Here is a 19,066-nt window from a genome sequence, read left to right as displayed (position 1 = left end):
TTCATGATCTGCTAAGTATACCATGAAGAATGTCTTTTTGTCTCTTACGTGTTTCTGATAGCGGGTGTTCCTGTACACCTGAGCAGGCCAAGGCCACCGCAAGTATAGTGGCTGCCTGCCCTGGCGAGAAGGAACAGGGAGGGGACGTACTGCTGAGCACTGTGTCCCTGGAGGTGAGAGGGAAAAGAAGTGGAGAGCTGGTGGCAGCATGGACTTGTGCTCTTCCCGTTAACCTCTGCAGGCGTTGTCCTGCCTTTTCCTACTGATGCTGCTATTTCTGTGACTCCTGGGACACAAAGTCCTGCTCTTAAAGGGAGGGTTGTGTTCAGTGTTGCCACTGATACTGCAGAAATGCATCTTCTTTTTCCTTTTTTTTTTTCTTTTTTCTTCCCTAACCCCCTCCCCCCTCCAATTTTGGATTTTTTTTGTGCTCAGAGGCAAGCTCAGAATTGAATGAGTCAAGGTTAAATTAAATTTGGTTCACGAGCTAGTTTCTGAAATGAGACTAAGTCAGCTTTAAAGTGCAAAGTGAAATAACTCCAGAAAAAATTGTTTATTGTAGGCATGGGTTTGGATTGCTTTGCTTCAAGGAAATTGCTTGGGGGTGCTTTTTTTTTTTTTTTCCTGGTGACACAAACACAGCTCCCATCAAAGTGAACGGAGGTGTGTGCCAACAGATGAGAACCCAACACACCCAAGACCAAGTGAGCAAAGAGCTTTCGAAGTACAACAGGATGACCTCATTACCAAGCAAGGTTTTGCAGGAGAAGTTGCAAGCAGAGCCAACTTACGGTTTAGGTCACCTAAACAAGCCATAAGAATGAATTTACACAGTTTAAAATGCAGTAGATTATTTCACTTTCAATTTATCCCAACCTGGAAATTAAGGGATATATTAAAGGAGTAAGGCACAATACAAAATAGCAAATAAAAGCCGGTGTCCTCATTTCCTTCATAGGACCTGCCTTTAACTCTGTTTTTCAGGGGAACTTTAGTTCTGGTGGGTTTTAAATGTGAATCATAGGTGATGTAGTAGTTTTACTGCAGCCTGCAGAAATGATGAACAGCTTCATGGGAAGGTATATAATATGGTAGCCAGCACTTCAGTGCTTAAAAAGAGCGCTCAGACTATTAAACCAGTTGGGTTTTCATTTGAAAATTTAGTTATGAAGGAGATACAGTCTCCCTGTGATGAAATACTAGGATAGCAGTGTGAACACTTTTTTTTTTTTTTTTTTTTAAATTCAGAATACTTGTGTGGATTATTTCAGGTGCATCTTTTAAAGAATGCTTTGAGTGCATTGTAGCTTCACTTTTACTCAGTAAAATCCTCCCCCCCGATTTTCTTTTTTTTTTTTTTTTTTTTTAAACATGAGACAGGTTTTGCTATTGGTTTTAGAAATGCAAGGATTCTTACACTAGTGTCTCAAAACTCTGAGTAGCAAGTTTTTTTCCAGGCAGAGTCACAGCTTTAGCACTTTTAAGTGGAGATGTGAACTCCACTGAAAATCATTTGCAGATGGATTTGCAGTCAGGCTTGCTGATGGGAGCTGGGTCATCAGCCAGGAAACAAAGCTGGAACGGAGGGTCAGGAGTCTCCGGAAGAGGGGTCATGGGTCTGGAAGTGGGACCAGAAGTGTGGTCATACGATGGGAAGTGTATCATGGGCCACAAAAAAAAAAAAAAAGCCTGGAAGTTAGGTCAATATCAAAAATCACTTGGAGACAATTGTAAAACTAATAAGGTAGAAGTAATAGGGCTGTAACTATTAACCAAGAAATAAATCTTAAGAAATTTAAAGAGAAAGTAATTTTTACTGGAAGTGTCCTTTATTGAGGTTCCCACCCACATTCATTAGAAATACCAACTAAATAATTGCTTGGAGAGCTGTACTGAATTTCAGCATGCTTGTACTGAGTGAAAGTTGAGGAAGTGCTGATTTATCTGCTGTGGTCATCCAAGGAGATTTTGAGGAGTAATATAGGATTTGATTCTCTTGTTGTTCGAGGTATTCAAATAGGGGGGAAAAAAAATTGTTTGGGGGTGAAAAAGTGAAATTTCCTGTTTTCTTTGCTAATTAGCAGTACCTTTTCAATATGTCCTGCTTTGAAATTCAAACTAGAGTTTGCAGTGATGTTTATTTTGCATACCGGATTGTTTTCAAGGGGTCTTTATAGAGGCTGGATCCTGTTCTCTGCCCTATGGAAGAGTTTCTGCTCAGGTGCGCTGCTGGCTCTGGGGAGATGCCCACAGGCAAGGAGACCAGGAGGAGAAGGATGACATTAGTGTGCAGACTGGCGGACAGCCTTTTTCTAAAAATGCAGCATTATTTTTCCTGTTAAATGACTGATGCTGAGAGTGGTTTTTAGCTGAGCTATTTTTAAGAAATAATGTATCTGCTAAGGCTGTCATTATGTATTGCAAGAGTTTTAATATAAACTGTTTACATATTGATCTGGTAAATTAAGCTGTTTCTTCCTTATCTTCAACAGGCAGCCAGATAAACTAGTGGTGGTTTGGACAAGAAGAAGCCGAAGAAAATCCTCTAAGGTTAGTTGGTTGCTTAATAAGTCCTTACTTCAGTCACAAGGAGGGTCAGCTGTTTGAGGGACTGGTTTCTTGAGTGTGGGGAGCAGCCAAATGAATGAGAAATATTTTAATTGTTTTTCTTTTCTTTTTAACTCAGTTTAGCCGTAAAGTTCAGAATAAGCTGTTGTTGATGTCAATGCTAATTTATGGAAATGCTTAACTCTGATTTCAGCTTTGGTTATTTGTTTAGCAGAACTGTATCATCATCAGTTCAATTTCAGTTATTAATTGATAGACCTAATTAGAAAGGAGAATCTGTTTCACTACTAGAAGTGTATTAAACATAATAATAAAAAAAAGTAATAAAGAGTGACATCACTGCAATAGGGAGATGAAGTCTGAATAAGAGGCTATTTCACAACTAAAACATACTACAAATCAAAAAGAATAAACGCAGGCTCTTTCAGCCAGTAATGTATATTTGAATTAAATTTTAACATTTTACTTCCACAAACGCTGTGAGGAAGCATGTAAATTTGTATTTTATGTCTAATGACTTGGTAGCCTGAGGAAAGGGAAGCTCCAAGTGAAGTTTGTCCAGTATTTGGGCATTCATGAAGTTTGTCTTGCATGCGGTTGGGTTTTTTGATGTGTAAATGTTTGCAAGCAGAGTAGCCCTCTCTTCTGTGAGCTTCACCTTACTTTTCTTCCTGCAGTAAGAAATCTGAAAGCCCTATGAGATTACTGTCTCTTTGTTAAATGCTGTTCAGTTTGTCTAGACTGCTGTATTTTACTGCTCTGACAGTAAGATGCAGTTAGCCTCTATGGAGCCTCCTTTGGGTCTGGGGCGAAGGGAAAGGCGAGACAGTCTGGGTGCGTGGCTTTGTTTCCATAGAAGATGAAGCTTAGAAACAAATGGCAAGCATTTCTAAACCTCTGCAGTGTCTCAAATGACAATGTCTTGCGTGGTATTGTATTATTGACTAATAAGAGTAAAATCTTTTGTCAATCCTAGCAGTCAGTTGTTGTTGCCCAGGGAGGTGGGGAGCCTATTTCATGTGTACAGCAGGGAAGCAAAGGCCTTTGAACACTGGTTGTATTGTAGGATTTCTTGCCTTGTGTCCTCTGGTGTAGGGCTGTCCCCCATCTCTCCAAAAGCTTGAGAAGGGCAACACGACTGAGCTGGGGAAAAGAAGTGTCCTAACCACTGGGCAGGTTTGCAGGGGCAAGGAGTGCGTGCTGGTTTCTTCCCTTCCCAGGAGCATCTCCTCTTCAAGATAACTCAGCTGCTCTTGCTCATGCCCGTTCCCCACAGCTGTTGCCTCTTGCCCTAGTCAGGCTTTTGGCAAGTGGTCTTGTCCAGAGGGGAAGTTTTGGAACTCGGCCTTTTAATAATTGTTTAACACTTCAGGTAAATAGAGATGGTTTACGCTCCTTTTTTTGGTGTATGCATGTAACTCAAAATGATACTTCCAAGAACTCTGGGATGGTGGAGAGAGGGCACCCATGACAGAGAAGATATCTTGAAGTAATTATATATTGAAGAACTTAAATGTTTAGAAAATGTGATATACAGTTTCCTATCCTACTCAGGAGAGACTTTGGTTTTTTTTTTTTTACTGGTAGTCCTCTTTTTCTGACTTCTTTTTCTGACTGTCATGCATATTTGCTGTATTTTGTCTTTTAACTTGAGGTCTAAGCTGTTCTAAGCTGTTTTACCTAAAGACTGGTTACTGACTGAAAGTGACTGCACAACCAAATGCCTGCTCTAGTGTTTGCATCCTAAATTCTGCTTTAGGGTATGAAAATCCAAAGGTGTTACTTGGTGAGTAAACAAGGGTGTGAACTTGTGTTGTGACAGCAGAGGTCCTCCCACTGTAAGAGAAGATCAGGTTCATGACCACCTGAGGAACCTGGCTGTACATAAGTCTATGGGTCCCGATGAGATGCATCCCAGAGTCCTGAGGGAATTGGCTGATGTAGTTGCCGAGCGACTCTCCATGATATTCAAAAAGTCATGGCAGTCAGGTGAAGTCCCTGGGGACTGCAAAAAGGGAAACATTGCACCCATTTTTAAAAAGGGTAGAAAGGAGGACCCTGGGAACTATCAACCTGTCAGCCTCACCTCTGTGCCTGGGAAGGTCATGGAACAGATCCTCCTAGAAGCTATGCTAAAGCACATGGAGGACAGGGAGGTGATTCAAGACAGCCAGCATGGCTTTACCAAAGGCAAGTCCTGCCTGACCAACCTAGTGGCCTTCTGTGATGGAGTGACTGCATCACTGGATGAGGGAAGAGCTACAGATGTCATCTCTCTGGACTTCTGTAAGGCCTTTGACATGGTCCCCCACAATATCCTTCTCTCTAAATTGGAGGGATATGGATTTGATGGGTGGGCTGTTCAGTCAGATAGTTAACTAGCTGGCTGGTCACATCCAGAGGGCTGTGGTCAATGGCTTGATGTCCCAGTGGAGATCAGTGACAAGTGGTGTCCCTCAGGGGTCCGTACTGGGGCCAGTGGTGTTTAATATCTTCATCAATGACATAGCCAGTGGGATCGAGTGCACTCTCAGCAAGTTTGCAGACGACACCAAGCTGAGCGGTGCAGCTGACACGCCTGAGGGACGGGATGCTGTCCAGAGGAACGTGGACAAGCTTGAGAAGTGGGCCTGTGTGAACCTCATGAGGTCCTACAAGGTCAAGGGCAAGGTCCTGCACCTGGGTCGGGGCAACCCCTGGTATCACTACAGGCTGGGGGATGAAGGGATTGAGAGCAGCCCTGCTGAGAAGGACTTGGGGGTACTGGTGGATGAAAAGCTCGATATGAGCTGGCAGTGTGCTCTTGCAACCCAGAAGGCCAACTGTATCCTGGGCTGCATCAAAAGAAGCGTGGCCAGCAGGTTGAGGGAGGTGATTCTGCCCCTCTGCTCTGCTCTGGTGAGACCCCACCTGGAGCACTGCGTCCAGCTCTGGAGCCCTCAGCACAGGAAGGACATGGACCTGTTGGATTGGGTCCAGAGGAGGGCCACAAAAATGATCAGAGGGCTGGAACACCTCTGCTATGAGGAAAGGCTGAGAGAGCTGGGGTCGTTCAGCCTGAAGAAGAGAAGGCTGCAGGGAGATCTTATTGCAGCCTTTCAGTACTTAATGGGGGCCTACAAGAAAGACAGGGATAGTCTCTTTAGCAAGACCTGCTGCGACAGGACAAGGGGTAATGGTTTTAAACTAAAGGAGGGTAGATTTAGACTGAACACAAGGAAAACATTTTTCTCGATGAGGGTGGTGAAACACTGGAACGGGTTGCCCAGAGAGGTGGTAGATGCCCGATCCTTGGAAACATTCAAGGCCAAGCTGGATGGGGCTCTGAGCAACCTGATCTAGTTGGACATGTCCCTGCCCATTGCAGGGGGTTTGGACTAGATGACCTTTAAAGGTCCCTTCCATCCCAAAGCATTCTATGAACTTAGTCTGGCACCTTTTCCAGGATAACTGCTCCTGTTCCTTGTTTATACTCTTCATCAAAGCCAGTCAGACTATTTGCCTTTCATTGAAGGATAAACTAGCTCAAGTTACCTTGAATTTATAGCATCGTGTGGTGGAAAGCAAGGTGTTTGTCCGTGAAGACTGGTTTCTTGAGATTCAGAATAGGTTCAGAAACAGAAGGCCTAACAAAAGTCCAGTAGGTCTTTCTGAAGTGATGGGTTTCTGCCTGTGGTGTTATGGGAATGATGCCATAGACTCCAGTAGCAACATTTCACTGAGGCAAGAGGATTTTCTGACACTAGCTCAGCTTTTTGGGCTTTAAGTTTTTTCGGCTGGGCCATAAAGTTCCAGGATGTGTCCTCCTGCGAGTGTCCTCTCTTCTGGTCACCAGGCAGTAGAAGCAACTCTTCGATAAACTGGCAGATTTACCTGACACTCAGAAAAGTCTTTTGCTAACTAATTAACTCGTGCTTACTAAGATCCCACAAAGGTACTTTGAAAGAGATTGAACAGCCCTCAGGCCTGTGCAGAGGACAGAGTTAATTTTAAAGCTTAGGTGGTTGATATGATTTGAGCTGTTTGGGTCCAAGACTGTAGATCAATAAATGTTCTTGATCTCTTAGTCATCCTGCCAGTAAAATACTTTATTCAACATATTTGTTTCATCTAATTGCTTTCTTGGAAGCAAGTCAAATGAATATTTCCTCTTATTTTATTTTTGATGGACACTGGGCTCAGTGAGTACAAAGCATTAATAATTTTCTATGTATTTCATCTTCTTTGAGAAGGAGGAGGAGAGGGATGAGGTCTTACCTTACTGTAAAGATGTTGTAAAGACTTCTTTGGAGGTTATGATTACTTTTCAGATAGTTAGGGATAGTGAGGGATATCGCTATGTTAGTTCACAGACTCACAGAATGGTTGAGGTTGGAAGAGATCTCTGAAGGTCATCAGGTCCAACCCCTCTACTTAAGCAGGGCCATCTAAAGGTGGTTCCTCAGGACTGTGTCCAGATGGCTTTTGAATATCTCCAAGGTGGGAGACTCCACAAGCTCTCAGGGCAACTTGTGCCAGTGCTCGGTCACCCTCACAGTGAAAAAGTGTTTCCTGATGTCCAGAGGGAACCTCCTGTTTCACTTTGTGCCGACTGCCTCTTGCCCTGTCACTGGGCACCACTGAGGAAAGCCTGACTCTGTCTTCTTTGCACACTCCCTTCAGGTAATCATATACATCTATAAGATCCCCCCCAAGCCTTCTCTTTTCTAGGCCAAACAGTGCCAGCTCTCTCAGCTTTTCCTCCTATGAGAGACGATCCAGTCCCTTAAACATTTTCATGACCCTTTGCTGGACTCTCTCCAGTACCTCCATGTCTCTCTTGTACTGGGAAAGTACAAGAGATGTGTCATCAAAAAATGTGGTGCAACTTGGAAGATGGTATGATGGTGTTCTGGACGTATACTGAAACTGGCCTGCTTAACTAGTGTCATCTTAAAATACCGTTGAGCTAAAAGCCGAGTTCTTGAGGTCCTTTGAAGCCCTTATTTTTGTGGTTTTCTATGATTTTGATATGCCTTCTGGCCCTCCTACTTTCTTTCCAAGTAAACTACTAGAGTGGTCCCTCAATTAGAAGAAATCATGGGAGACAAAATGTGTAGGAGTATGGACATTTTAGTTGCTACTGTGGGAAACATAGGGTAGGAGCTGTAGATATGTTAAATTATAGTAAGTTTTAAAGTGTTGCAAATGAACAGCAACAACCATTTAGAAAGAGCATTGAAATGCCAGTCTGATGGATAGATACCAGACCATAAATGTATCCAGCAGTTACTGACCTTAATGCAGGTTTAAGTTACTTACAGCTCCATTCTGGGATCCCCTCTCTCTGGGCAAGTCTGATTTTGATGCTTTTAAAGAGACATGTCAAGACAAGATGGCTCCATGTAGCTGGGCATCCTTGTCATGCGTGCCAGGAGTTTACAGAAGATGGCGATTTGCAGTTTTGCTATATTTGGCAGAATTACTGAGCAATCCTAGAACCAAAATGAACTTTAAGCTTTGGTGGGGGAGGGGGAAGTCACAAATCTGCTGGTGCAAATGTTGTCTTTCTTCAAAACCAGGTAGGTGGGGCTTGCCACAGCTTTTCAAACCTCATTCAGATGGTTACCAGCCTCCACAGTTTACAGAAGGTGGAGCTTGAAGCAGTGGACTTGCTTAACTCTTCCTCTTCGGTACCCTGTTGCACTGGCATGTTGCTCCCAGGTTTTCAGGCCCTGGGCTTTTGGAGTTGTTTTTTTTTTTGAGTGGGGGAGGAAGGTCTTTGTTCTAGTGTAGAACAAGGGAAAAATGTGTTGTAAATGTTTACCTTCATTTCATTGAGATTCTCTCGCATTTCCAGGCTTTGAACTAAGACATTTCAATTTGAAAAGAGATGCTGCCATGATGTCAAAGAGGTACTTTGTGCTATTCCTGTGAACACATACAGGCTTACAGTTGAATTATACACCTCTGAAGAATCAAATTTGCACTTGCTTCTGAGAGCCTGACAGAATTATTCTTCAAAGATCCTTTTTGTATCAAAGCTGAAAGAAGGTGCCTTGTCTGTGATTTCAGCACTTCTGCTGCAGGTTTATTGAAAACTGTTTAAACAGAGGAGAAGGAGCAAGGTTGGGAACAGGGAAAGGACTTCAACAGTGAGAGCAGAGCCAAGTGAAGCAGAGGGACAGGGAGTAAAAAGGATCCCTTGTTGTCCACAACAGCAGCCCGCCTGGCCTTTTGTAAGGATATCCCATCAATAAAGCAGCAGTTGGGTCACCTGTTTTGCTGTCCTTGGCAATCTGTTGCCTTTTCTGGCTACTTCATTGCCTAGTGCCAGCCCTGCATGTCACTACCAGCTCCTTCACTGACTGGAGTTACAAAGGCACGTTGTGACTCTGACGTGCCGATGACTGGGACCAGCGCAGTTCGGTAATGGCACTCCTGGGGCTTCTCAGTTTATTAGTAAAGTAAGGAAATCATGTTGGTTTGCAAATGCAAAGCGGTCAAAATTACGATGAGTCATTCTAATGGTCTGCACGTACCCTTTTAGGAATATGATATAGTCCTTAATAAGGCAACTGCAAATTGTTTTGCTACAGCATTGCCACCTTCTTAAACAGACAGTGGTTAGGGAGAGCATGAGGACTGAGTGGTGATCAAAACTGCTTTATCGGTAAAGAAGTTGGAGGGTGTTTGTTAAAGAAGGTATAGGTCATGAACAGAAATACTGCCTCACTGTTATGTGGTTAAATGCTGCCTTAGTGAATTCAGTTTTGTCCCATCCTCATGTACAAAGCTCCTGACTGAGGCTAGATAGAGTATTAAAGTGAGACTTGATGTATCTTTCCATTTAGTGGGTGTCTGGGGCATGGGGACTGACTTGCAGCAGCGTTGAGCAGCCATCATTGCACTTGAAGTGAAAAAAGTCTGCTTGGGAAAACACAACGAAAGGTTGATTCATGCTTAATCCCTATAAAGTAAGGTCCTAACTGATTTAAGCAGACCATGCAAAATTAGTGGAAACTGGCTGCTCTTTCACTGCTTGTAAATTTGGGACCATAATACCCTTCTTTTTTCCAGGGATCCCATAAAGTTACATTTCGGTGGTGTTCTGAGGTGCGGTGATGGAAGTCCCAGAAAACTATGACAAAAATGAATCTGCATTCAGCTCACCTCCACGTCCTTTCTTAAACAGCTTTCTTCCTCTTAACAATCATCGGGTTTGTGCCAGAGCAATGCTGTAGGTTGGACAATGTCATTCACGGCCCTACTCTATTTATAGGGTATTTCAGCAACCTGTCCTGTAGCTCCTGTTTCCTGATTTAAAAGAGCTTTCACGCTACATCATCTCCTCTCATTTTCCACTGGCAGAAAAAGGGAGGAGTTGAGTTTCTCCTTGAAATGCAACAGAGCATTTCTGCTTCTCTTTCCAGGCCATGGCTCTCGTCCCTCGGATTAAGGAGATGAATCCGGCAAGGGGAGGGCTGTGGGCAAGGCACCCGCTGCCAGTGGTCACCTCTGCTTGGCTGCTTCTCTCGCCTTGGCTTCAGAGACAAGGGGAGATGGTTAGTGAATGAGATGAGGAAAAAATGGGCCTACGAGGCGCAACCCAGTGGGAAATTGAGCTAGAAGTGAGGATTAGGGTGGAAATGAACTGTGCAGACACAGCGCCTCACCTTGGCTGAGCCCTGACAGCAGTCGCCTGTCTGGGAGTGTTGGCAATTCTGCTGCACAGAGGTGGCCTGATCCAGCTCATACATCAAAGTCCAGGCTTATAATTTGGGAGTTGAAAAGGTTTTTTGATACAGGCCAGATGTAACTTCAAGAAACTGCAACACAGAGGTCCCTGACATGAGAAATACTGCGTTAGAATGACACTCTCCATATTAATTTTAAATTATTGTCATTGTTAGCCCTTTCTCTGTGTTTCCCCCCCTTTGCTTTCCCATTTCCTTTTCTCCTTTCCAACAACCCAGATGTAGTTTTGATGTTATCTTTTTCTGTCATGCTGTTTGTGTGGTACAGTGTTTATTTTTCAAAGCCAAAGGAGGATTTAATAACATTCAGCTGATCACAGAACAGCTTTGCTTTAAAAGCTCATTAGCTAGGGCTTTTCTCCTGGTTGTTGCTTTCAGTGACATGCCTGTCACAGTGACAGAAAATCATATGTATCTGTGTGTGTGTGTTTATTGTGTCTCACTAACTCTCCTGGTGGGAGGCAATGCTGATAAAGGGCTTGAAGTAAAGCTTTGCCTGCACCAGTGAATGCTCATTTTCTAGGTGGTTGGTTGTTGTGTGGGTTTTTTTTTTTTTTTTTTAATGAATGGAACAAGTGGTCCTCAACTGAGCAGGCTGTCAGTGCCTAGATCTTGGACATCAAAAGTTTGACATAATTGTCAGTATTGGCCAAAACCAGCAGGAAAGTGCAGGTTCCAGACACGCCATGAGCTCTTACTAGTTTTGTGAAAATTGGTACGTGGAAAGAGGATGGAGTGCCCCTGTGGAGGAGAGGTTGATTTATCTTACAAGATGCTACGCGAGGACAGGCTGGCTGGCAGGTGAGCGTGCGCCTGGCTCTGGATCGCTGCCTTGTGCCTGCCGAATATCCCTATCGGGCAAGCTGAGAACGATGTGGGGGATTGTGGGTCCTGTGGAAGGGAGACCAGAGCTCGAGCGCCTGTGGTAGGGATGACAACTACTGTGTTGTGTTTTGCTGCTCACAAAACATCTTTTTCTTACAAAGTGTGCTTGGGGAGTAAAGCTGTGAAGTGTTGTTTGCTCAGTTATTCAGAAATTCATCCAGGCCTCCTTTAGAATAATGAGATTAGGCTGAAATTCGTGGAGTTAAAATAGTAGAAATTGGGTTCTTTCAAGTTGCTCTTTTTTTTTAAATTCATTTCTTCAGATGCGCCAAGTCATGTTATTTAAGTTTACTCTGCAAGCACAAAGCGTAGAAACTTACTGAAATTTCTAATCTAATTAGGCATCTTTGGGAGCTGGGGTTTTAAGCAGAACACCAAAGATGGAAAAACTTGTGATAAAACCACAGGAGAGCTGGCAGTGTTCAGCAAGAAAATAAAAATAACGGGATGGAAATGAGCATGGTGTGCGCATGTAGCTGCGGAGGCAGGTAGAGCTCTCTTCTCTGGTGGCTGCGCAGGCTGCATTCTGCCAGCAGCTTCCCCGTTCCTCAGCTTCACATCTCTTCCCAACTCCTCTGCCTCTCCCTTCGTCCTTCTCCTTGCCCCTGCTGCCTTAGCAGTTATTGTGACCTGTAGTTAATCTGCAGGCTTCTGCTTTGTGAGGATTGAGGGATTAGAGAAAGAGCGACTGTACTGCAGGTACCTGTGACACTGTGGGCTCTGGTGGAAGCCCAGCTGAATGCAAGAAGGCTCATGAAGCAGCAGGCATGTGTGATGGGGCTGTCAGATACGAACCTGGCGTCTGGAGTGCACACTGCTTACAGTACAGAGCGGCAGAGAATTATTGCCTCTATGTGATTGAATGGGACTGTTTCACCATCTTTGTCTTTCCCATCTTGGTATAGCAAAGGCATGTTTAAAGTTGCCCAGATTATCTTAGGGTACCTGAGAACCTGAGGCACAAGTCTTACTAACCTTACTGTAGCAAAAAGTTCTTCTAATCGGCAGTCTTCATCTGAAGTTCTGAGTGTTGGAAGGAGTATAAAACTGCAATGAGTGATGCTCTAGAATTAAAACAAGAAAAAAAGCCCAGTTAATTGGCTTCAGATAACAGTAAATAGGTTGATATATTCTTTCCTGATAAAACTTCCACAGATCTTTAATGACCCCTATGCTGCTCAGCAGTCACTTGTGCATCAGCATCCCTCCCTCACTTGTCTTACAGCATCACAAAATGGATGTTGTAAGTTGAGCTTGGAAAAAAACATACTTATTCTGAAACAGAAATGCTTACACATGGTGTTTTTCAGGACTAGCTATTAAAATGTAAATACAGACCATACATCAATCCAAATTGATACTCAAAGGTAGGCAAGTAGGCAGTCTATTTTAGTGTGGTTTTATCATTACCTTTTCTAGGTATAGGTACCCTAGCATATTAATTCTTAAGAATTTAAATGCTTCAGTAGCATTTAATCTGTACTATAAATAATTTTTTTTTTTTTCTTAAATAGAAATGTCTGTTTGCTCTATTTAGGTCTAAACATGGTTAAGCCTGCACTATGTGCTGTACTCATCAAGTATTCTTTAAATAAAAGCATTCCCTCATCTGGATGAAAACAAAATAAAGCTCGGCTTGCTACAGAACCTCTGGCCTTACAGCCTTAATTTTTGCAAGGCTCTGAGTGTCCTGACCTGTGCTATGTACTTAAAAAAACGAAGTTTAAGACCTTGTGAGGAACAGCTTTAGTTCAGTGGAAAAAAATGCCTGCTAGTGGTCTGAGTTTCTTTACTCTCATTCTTAATTATGTCCTTTATAGTGTTCAGCAGAGTCATAGGTTTAAGAAAGCAGCCTTTCTGGAGTCAGTGACATGTTACTTCTACCTACACACGCTGGGTCCCATGAGAGTTGAGTCAGCACTTATTATAATGGCTTTAAGACAACTGTTTCTTTTCTTCCTTTAGGCTCATAGCTGGCAGCCTGGAATCAAGAACCCATACCGTGGGGTAGTGGTATGGCCAGTTCCTGAAAATGTTGAAATTACTGTGACGCTCTTTAAGGTATGTTTTTTAAAGCATAATCTTTCCTATTTCATAAACAGCATATGAAAAATTCTGTTTGGAAATGATGGATTGTAATCACAAAGGCCTAATCTTGTTGGGTTTAAGTTGTTAACTGCACAACCTTATGTCCCCAGCTTAAATCCCGGAGAGAAGGGTGGTCTGTTCCCTGCCAAAGCTTACTTTGGTAGTTTAGTTAACACACTGAAATATCCCATTGAGCTGATTATGTCTAGTCATTGGCATAGAATTTAGTACGTGTGTAACTGCGCACGTAGTACATGTGTAATGGCTTGGCACGGGTTATAGTCTGGTTGGTTTTCTTTAAATACTGTAAGCCAGAAGTTGTCAAAACACAGCCATTTCTAGACTTACTTGTTCAGTTGCAGTGCAGTTGACCCTATTTCTTATGCTATTGACTAGGAAACAGAATCCAGCTCTTAATTTCATAATGTTTAGTATGCCACACAAACATCACCGTACTTACATGATTGCAATCATAGGAGTGGATGTGGAGTATTGGAGTAGCACAGAGAATTATAAGATCTTACGGGGGAATTTTTTTTTTATAGGAACTGCATTTGTTCTATTCAAAAAAGAAGCTTATTTGTGTGGCTGCGAAGCAGGAGGAGAAATTGATGGTTATGCTAGAACTTATTTCCCAAATATCATTGGGGAAAGCCCTTTTTGCATAAAGATAAACAATGCAACTTTGCATGTGTGACAGCATAGGAGGCTGACCGGGAGGCTGGTGATTTCTGGGATTTTCATTCCATTAGTTCTTTCTTGTTCTTTACTCTGGTGTCTCCAGCTACACGCTGGTTGTTCTTATCTGTAATTGTTCCCTTTACAGCTTAGGGCAACAGTAACATACTCTTTTCTAATTAGTAATATTTATATTTCTTTGTCCTGGGGACTTCTCTGAATAACTGCTTAGAAGTGGCTTCTGGTTACCCTCAGAATGTGAATTTATTACTTGGTTCATTAACCCTAAAAAGAGGGTTTCTCTTTTTTTTTTTTCTTTTTTTTTTCTTTTTGTCCGTGGGGTCACCAATAAACAGAAACTTCCCAGGTTGCCAGTGATGCTAACTATCATAAATTTGTCTCCTTAGCAGACACATAGTCTTCAACTGAGGTTCAAAAGTTCACTAGCAAAAATTGTTTGCTTCTGCATGCTTCAAGGGTCTCTACTTGTATTAAGAAGTTTAGCACCATTATGTGACTACACTGCGTGTCTGTATAATCTGAATATGGTTATGTAAAGCAGTAAATGTTACTTAATATTTTTAACATTTAAAGTGAAACAGAAATGTACACAATTCTTGATTGTGTATGTGATAACATGTTACATGAAGAATGAGAAATTAAGTTTCTTTTGGGTGCAGCTCTGCGATGCTTTGGAGTAAAAGCGTTTCCCAGCCTTCTCCTGCCATCCCACACTACCTTTTTATTCCTACCTGCACCACTTCAGGGCTATATTTTGTAGTACAGCACAACAAACTTGTAGTTGTGCCGCTGAAAGGGAGTGTGAGGGCTAGGCCCAGATAGCGAGGAGAGAGAAGGGCCTCTGGAGACGGTGTTAGGTATTACTACAGCCTTAATTTTACCTAGCACCGTGACTCTGCAGGCAGATCTGTTCACTGGGCTGCCTCCTCCGCTCCCCAAAAATGAGCCTGCCCATTGCAAGTGGTGTTCTGGGAGGAGCGTGAATAACACCGGAGGCTGTGCCTTCAGGGAACGGGACACACTGATCTCTGGGGGAGCAAGCACAGGCTTTTATAATCAAAATATTGAGATTATGCAAAAAGCATCATATTATCAGGCAGCTTTTATGTAAATCTGCTCTAATTCATCCTCTGGCTCCTCCAACAAGAGTGCCTGTAAGTGGCCAAACCCACCTTTTTCTCTATAAGGATATGCAGGTGTGGTACAGAGTGGCGCTTTTTGAGCAAGTTGGGTAATGCAGCAGGAGCGCTGTATCTGTGTGATAGCAGCAGCCCGCCAGGGTGAATGAGCTGCGAGTGATACGTGATTGCAGGCAGAATACAGTAGTAGCGCAGTTTCCGCTGTGTCCAGTCCTCTGATGGCTCTGTTGGCTCAGTGCTACAGCGGCACTTCAGCTGTAGAGTGGGGTATGTCGTAACACCCGGAGAGCTGGCATGTCTGTAGCTGGTACGTTCTGGGCAAAGATGGTCAAAAAGAACTAGCTATTTTTTTGCACAGCTGATGCATTGGCTGGTCAGCGCTAGAGTAGTGGGAAGGGAAGTATGTAATAGCACGCTGCAGCAGCCTTTTTGGGAGCTGACCTACAAGTCAGGTATTTATACTGTTCCTTCCTCGGGAAGGAGGGAGGAGAAAACAATGAAAGTTAGAAGAAGAGACAGCTCATCTTGCAGTTCTGAAAAAGTCCCTTTAGGAGCCACTCCCCTGTGAAGTACTGAACGGTTGGCACTTTGCAGTAAGTACACCTAGCGTGGCTGTGTTGTTTAACCAAACAGTGGTTGTCCTCTTTCATTACAACCCAAGACGCCGAGGGAAGCTGCTGTCTCCACATCCACACTGGCAGAGCCCACTGATGGGAGCAGGTTGCTCTGACAGAGCTTTGTAGCAATCACAGATAACAAATTAGCGTGGTGGTGCTGTTTGAAATAGAAGTGCAGGGAGGGGAAAGAGCAGACTCCAGAATAGACAGCTATGTGTTTTGGGAAATGATTCACACTGTAGTGGCTGTGCATTTGTAAGTGGCTGTTGAAATGTGTTGCTGGTAGGATTAGGAGATAAGTCAAGGTTTCAAGTGCTGATGAGAATGTTAAGAGTATCCTCTCCAGTAGTCACCCCTGGACACTTGAGAGCTGGCTAGCAAAGTGCCTGTGATCAGTCAACAGACGAGATATTTTGCATTATCTGCACATCCCTATTTTGAGTGTTAGCTTGTTTCCAACAATGTATTTGTAATTCTTAGGCAAGCAGAGCTAAATATTGAAGAGACTATAACCTTCATTTAGAAAACTTTCATTTCAAATAAATAAAAACTTTTTGTCTCACTTCACTTAATTCTGGGCTGCTGGTAAGACTTCATAATGCTCTGGAGTCATATGGGGAAAAGCATCAAATAGATATATTGATTCACCTTCCCTTAACTAGCTGTAGCTCCTGCCCATCCAGCCGGTTGAAGTGCTAATTACATAAAAAGTTCCACCTGTTCTGAAAGTTTAACTTCCTCCTTTGCCTTGCTCTACACTGATGTTTGGTTATGCCTTGGGTTTTTCAACCAAAACAGGGAGAAAGAAATAGTGTGAAACAACAAGCCTATTGTGCATTTTAAGTCCATGCTTTGTAGTGCTTTCATGGAAAGATCCACAAATGCCAGAAAAGCTAGCTGAATTCCCATTTTTCATTGTTTCCAGGGTTGCACTCCAGAAGTTCATTTTTAGAGTCCCTGCATTAGCAAGGTTTAACCATCATATATGAAAGCTTTTATACTTTTCTGTGGGTTTATGTACAAGCACATGTATCAACTGAGAGAGATTTTAAATGAGAAATTTTTACTGCCAAGCAAGCCCAGTGCTTTTAGCAAAGCTAAATGAACATCAATTGTACTATGAGGATTTAAATTGCAACATCATTATTTTCTAGCTTAAAAGCAAAGTGAACTTCCCAAGCAAAAATGTTTGTTCGTCTGGAGTAAGCATGGACTTTGCTTCATTGGATTACTGAAACCACTTGTTTTGTCAGTAGTATGCATGGCTTATCACACCAATGTACTATTACAACAACAGGGAAGATGACAAGCTCTTGATTCCAAAGTTTGAAAAAGACATTTTTAAAGGCATAGCTTTCTAAGCACACAAAAAATTACTTATGAGTAAAGAAGAATAAAATGGATGATAAAAGGAGGCTTGTGTTGTTGAAAGTATTCCCATCCCCATATATCTCTCAGATTAAATCCCATATCATCTTTCTTGAAAACCTGAGTCAATCATGTGCTTTGATTATAGTGCAGTAACTGGCCATGCACTAGCAGGAACACTGCAGCAGAGTCAGTATGTTGTCTCAGGGAAGGAAATGGGGGGGGGGGAAAAAATCCTCCAATAAAGCCATTTTCCAGAAGCAAGGAACAAATCCAGGTTCAGAACATACTTGTTTCAGTTTAGGAGAGACCAGTGGCCTGACTGGACACTATGGAGAATATTCCATAAGAGGGAAAAACAGCCCTGTAGGCAAGACAAGATGTTGTGTGTCAGATATGAAAATCATAAGCTCAGGGAAGTGAGCACATTTGCACACTAAAAAATTAAATATCCACGGTTAGTGTGGGAACTAATTGTAAAAAATATTTTTTTTAAAAAAAGTAAATCCTTGTTGCCTTTCTAGCCCAGAGGCTTTACAGGAAAGTGTGAGCTGTTGTGAGCTTAGTGTGGTGATGTACAGGGACAGTTCTGTCTTCTCAGAGCTCCCTGCTTTCTGGAAGCTCAACAAAAGCTGACCAGAGTTGTATGTAATTTCTCTAGACTAATCAGACCTCTGTAAGCAGCATTGAAAGCGACAGGAATTGGGTCAAATTTTGAGTTTTCTGCAGCTTCAAACAGCCAAGTACAAAAGCTGAGGACAGATGCTGGAGTACCCGGAGCATCTGCTATAGGTCACTGGTGGAGGAAGATCACAAACCCTGTCATCATTTGATCTGATTCAATATGACAGTCCTTAAGTAGTTATTCCCCAAGAAGAAAGACTGAAGATTGAGGCTGGTATGAAGTGATCTAATTGAAAGGCAAGCTTCAAAAGCCAGGAAAGCTTAGGGAGGAGGCATGGGGAAGGAAGGGAGGAAGGGACTAACAGTCTGAAGATCTTCCCCACCCGCTCTGGCTGCTGATTAGGAGAAGGAGCAGTCCTTTGTCTGCTGATGTCTTTCATTCCTATTACAAGAGATACAGAAATAACTCTGAAAACAACCTAAACTATTGGAGAAGGGTTACCTTTCTTCAGTCTTCTGAACCACCTTATACACTGCAGAAAGGATCTAGTCCTTGACAAAGCTCCTTGTGGAATGGGCTGATGATGGACTGATCAACAAAGAATAGAAAAATGTGACAGACACAGTCCTTGTTGCTCTTCCCTTGCCCGAGCCCAGAAGAGTTGTCTGTTTTCAGGTAGCTGGTATGCGGATGGGCAGAATGGGGTCACAGAAAGAAACTGATGGGTGGGATTGCAGAGAAAAATTTGTAGGACTGAGCTTGTTGAGGGCCAGCATATCTCTAGAAAAGTAGTTAACACAGTTACTGGGAAAATGCGAGATGGGCTAGGTTTTTGCTGGTGGACCAAAGCACTCTACTGATCTTGAGAGCTGGGGAAAAGATTATCTGAGAGTCTCACTGCAGGAGAACTGTAAGATGATGTCTTGTCCTCTGCACAGTTCCCTACTATTGGCTTCTCACCTGAGCATTACTTTTGAACGCTAAAGTCATCTTACCAGAAAAAAAAAGAAAAAAGAAAAGAAAAAGGGTAGGGGAAAAAAAGAAGGCTCTAAAGCTTAGTTGAAATACTGAAAAGGAGTGTCGTACTGAGAGGCAAATGCATATGCAAAGAGAAACAGGAAAATGGGGCCCATCTCTTGATATAAAGAATGATGATTCTCTTTTACACAATAAAATGAGGAGGAGCAACAAGCCATTTAATCCATTTGCCCAAATACTCACTTCCCAATTCAAGGCAAAACCATAATGAATGTTGGATAGGGTATAGTTCTGCATCTGTGCTATGTTGGTAAAGAAAATGAGCATTATCTAAAAAATGGCTCTTGCCAGCTCCCTTTGTGT

At 42.7% G+C, this 19,066-nt stretch overlaps 1 protein-coding gene across 1 annotated transcript in view; it reads left to right on the top strand.

Moving 5' to 3' along the window:
* The window catches only part of EHBP1 (EH domain binding protein 1), a 226,218-nt gene that overhangs the window by 29,281 nt on the left and 177,871 nt on the right, over window positions 1–19,066 (top strand). Inside the window, exons 3-4 of the mRNA XM_082306310.1 lie at window positions 2,493–2,550; window positions 13,155–13,250. Of these exons, the coding sequence (XP_082162436.1) occupies window positions 2,493–2,550; window positions 13,155–13,250 (154 nt within the window). The remainder of the gene's footprint in view (window positions 1–2,492; window positions 2,551–13,154; window positions 13,251–19,066) is intronic.

The sequence above is a fragment of the Platalea leucorodia genome, assembly GCF_965183815.1.
Source record: "Platalea leucorodia genome assembly, chromosome: 3".
NCBI classification, from domain to species: Eukaryota; Metazoa; Chordata; class Aves; order Pelecaniformes; family Threskiornithidae; genus Platalea; species Platalea leucorodia.
The sequence above is the reverse complement of the archived record's forward strand: the minus strand, read 5'-3'. Positions and strand labels throughout refer to the sequence as shown.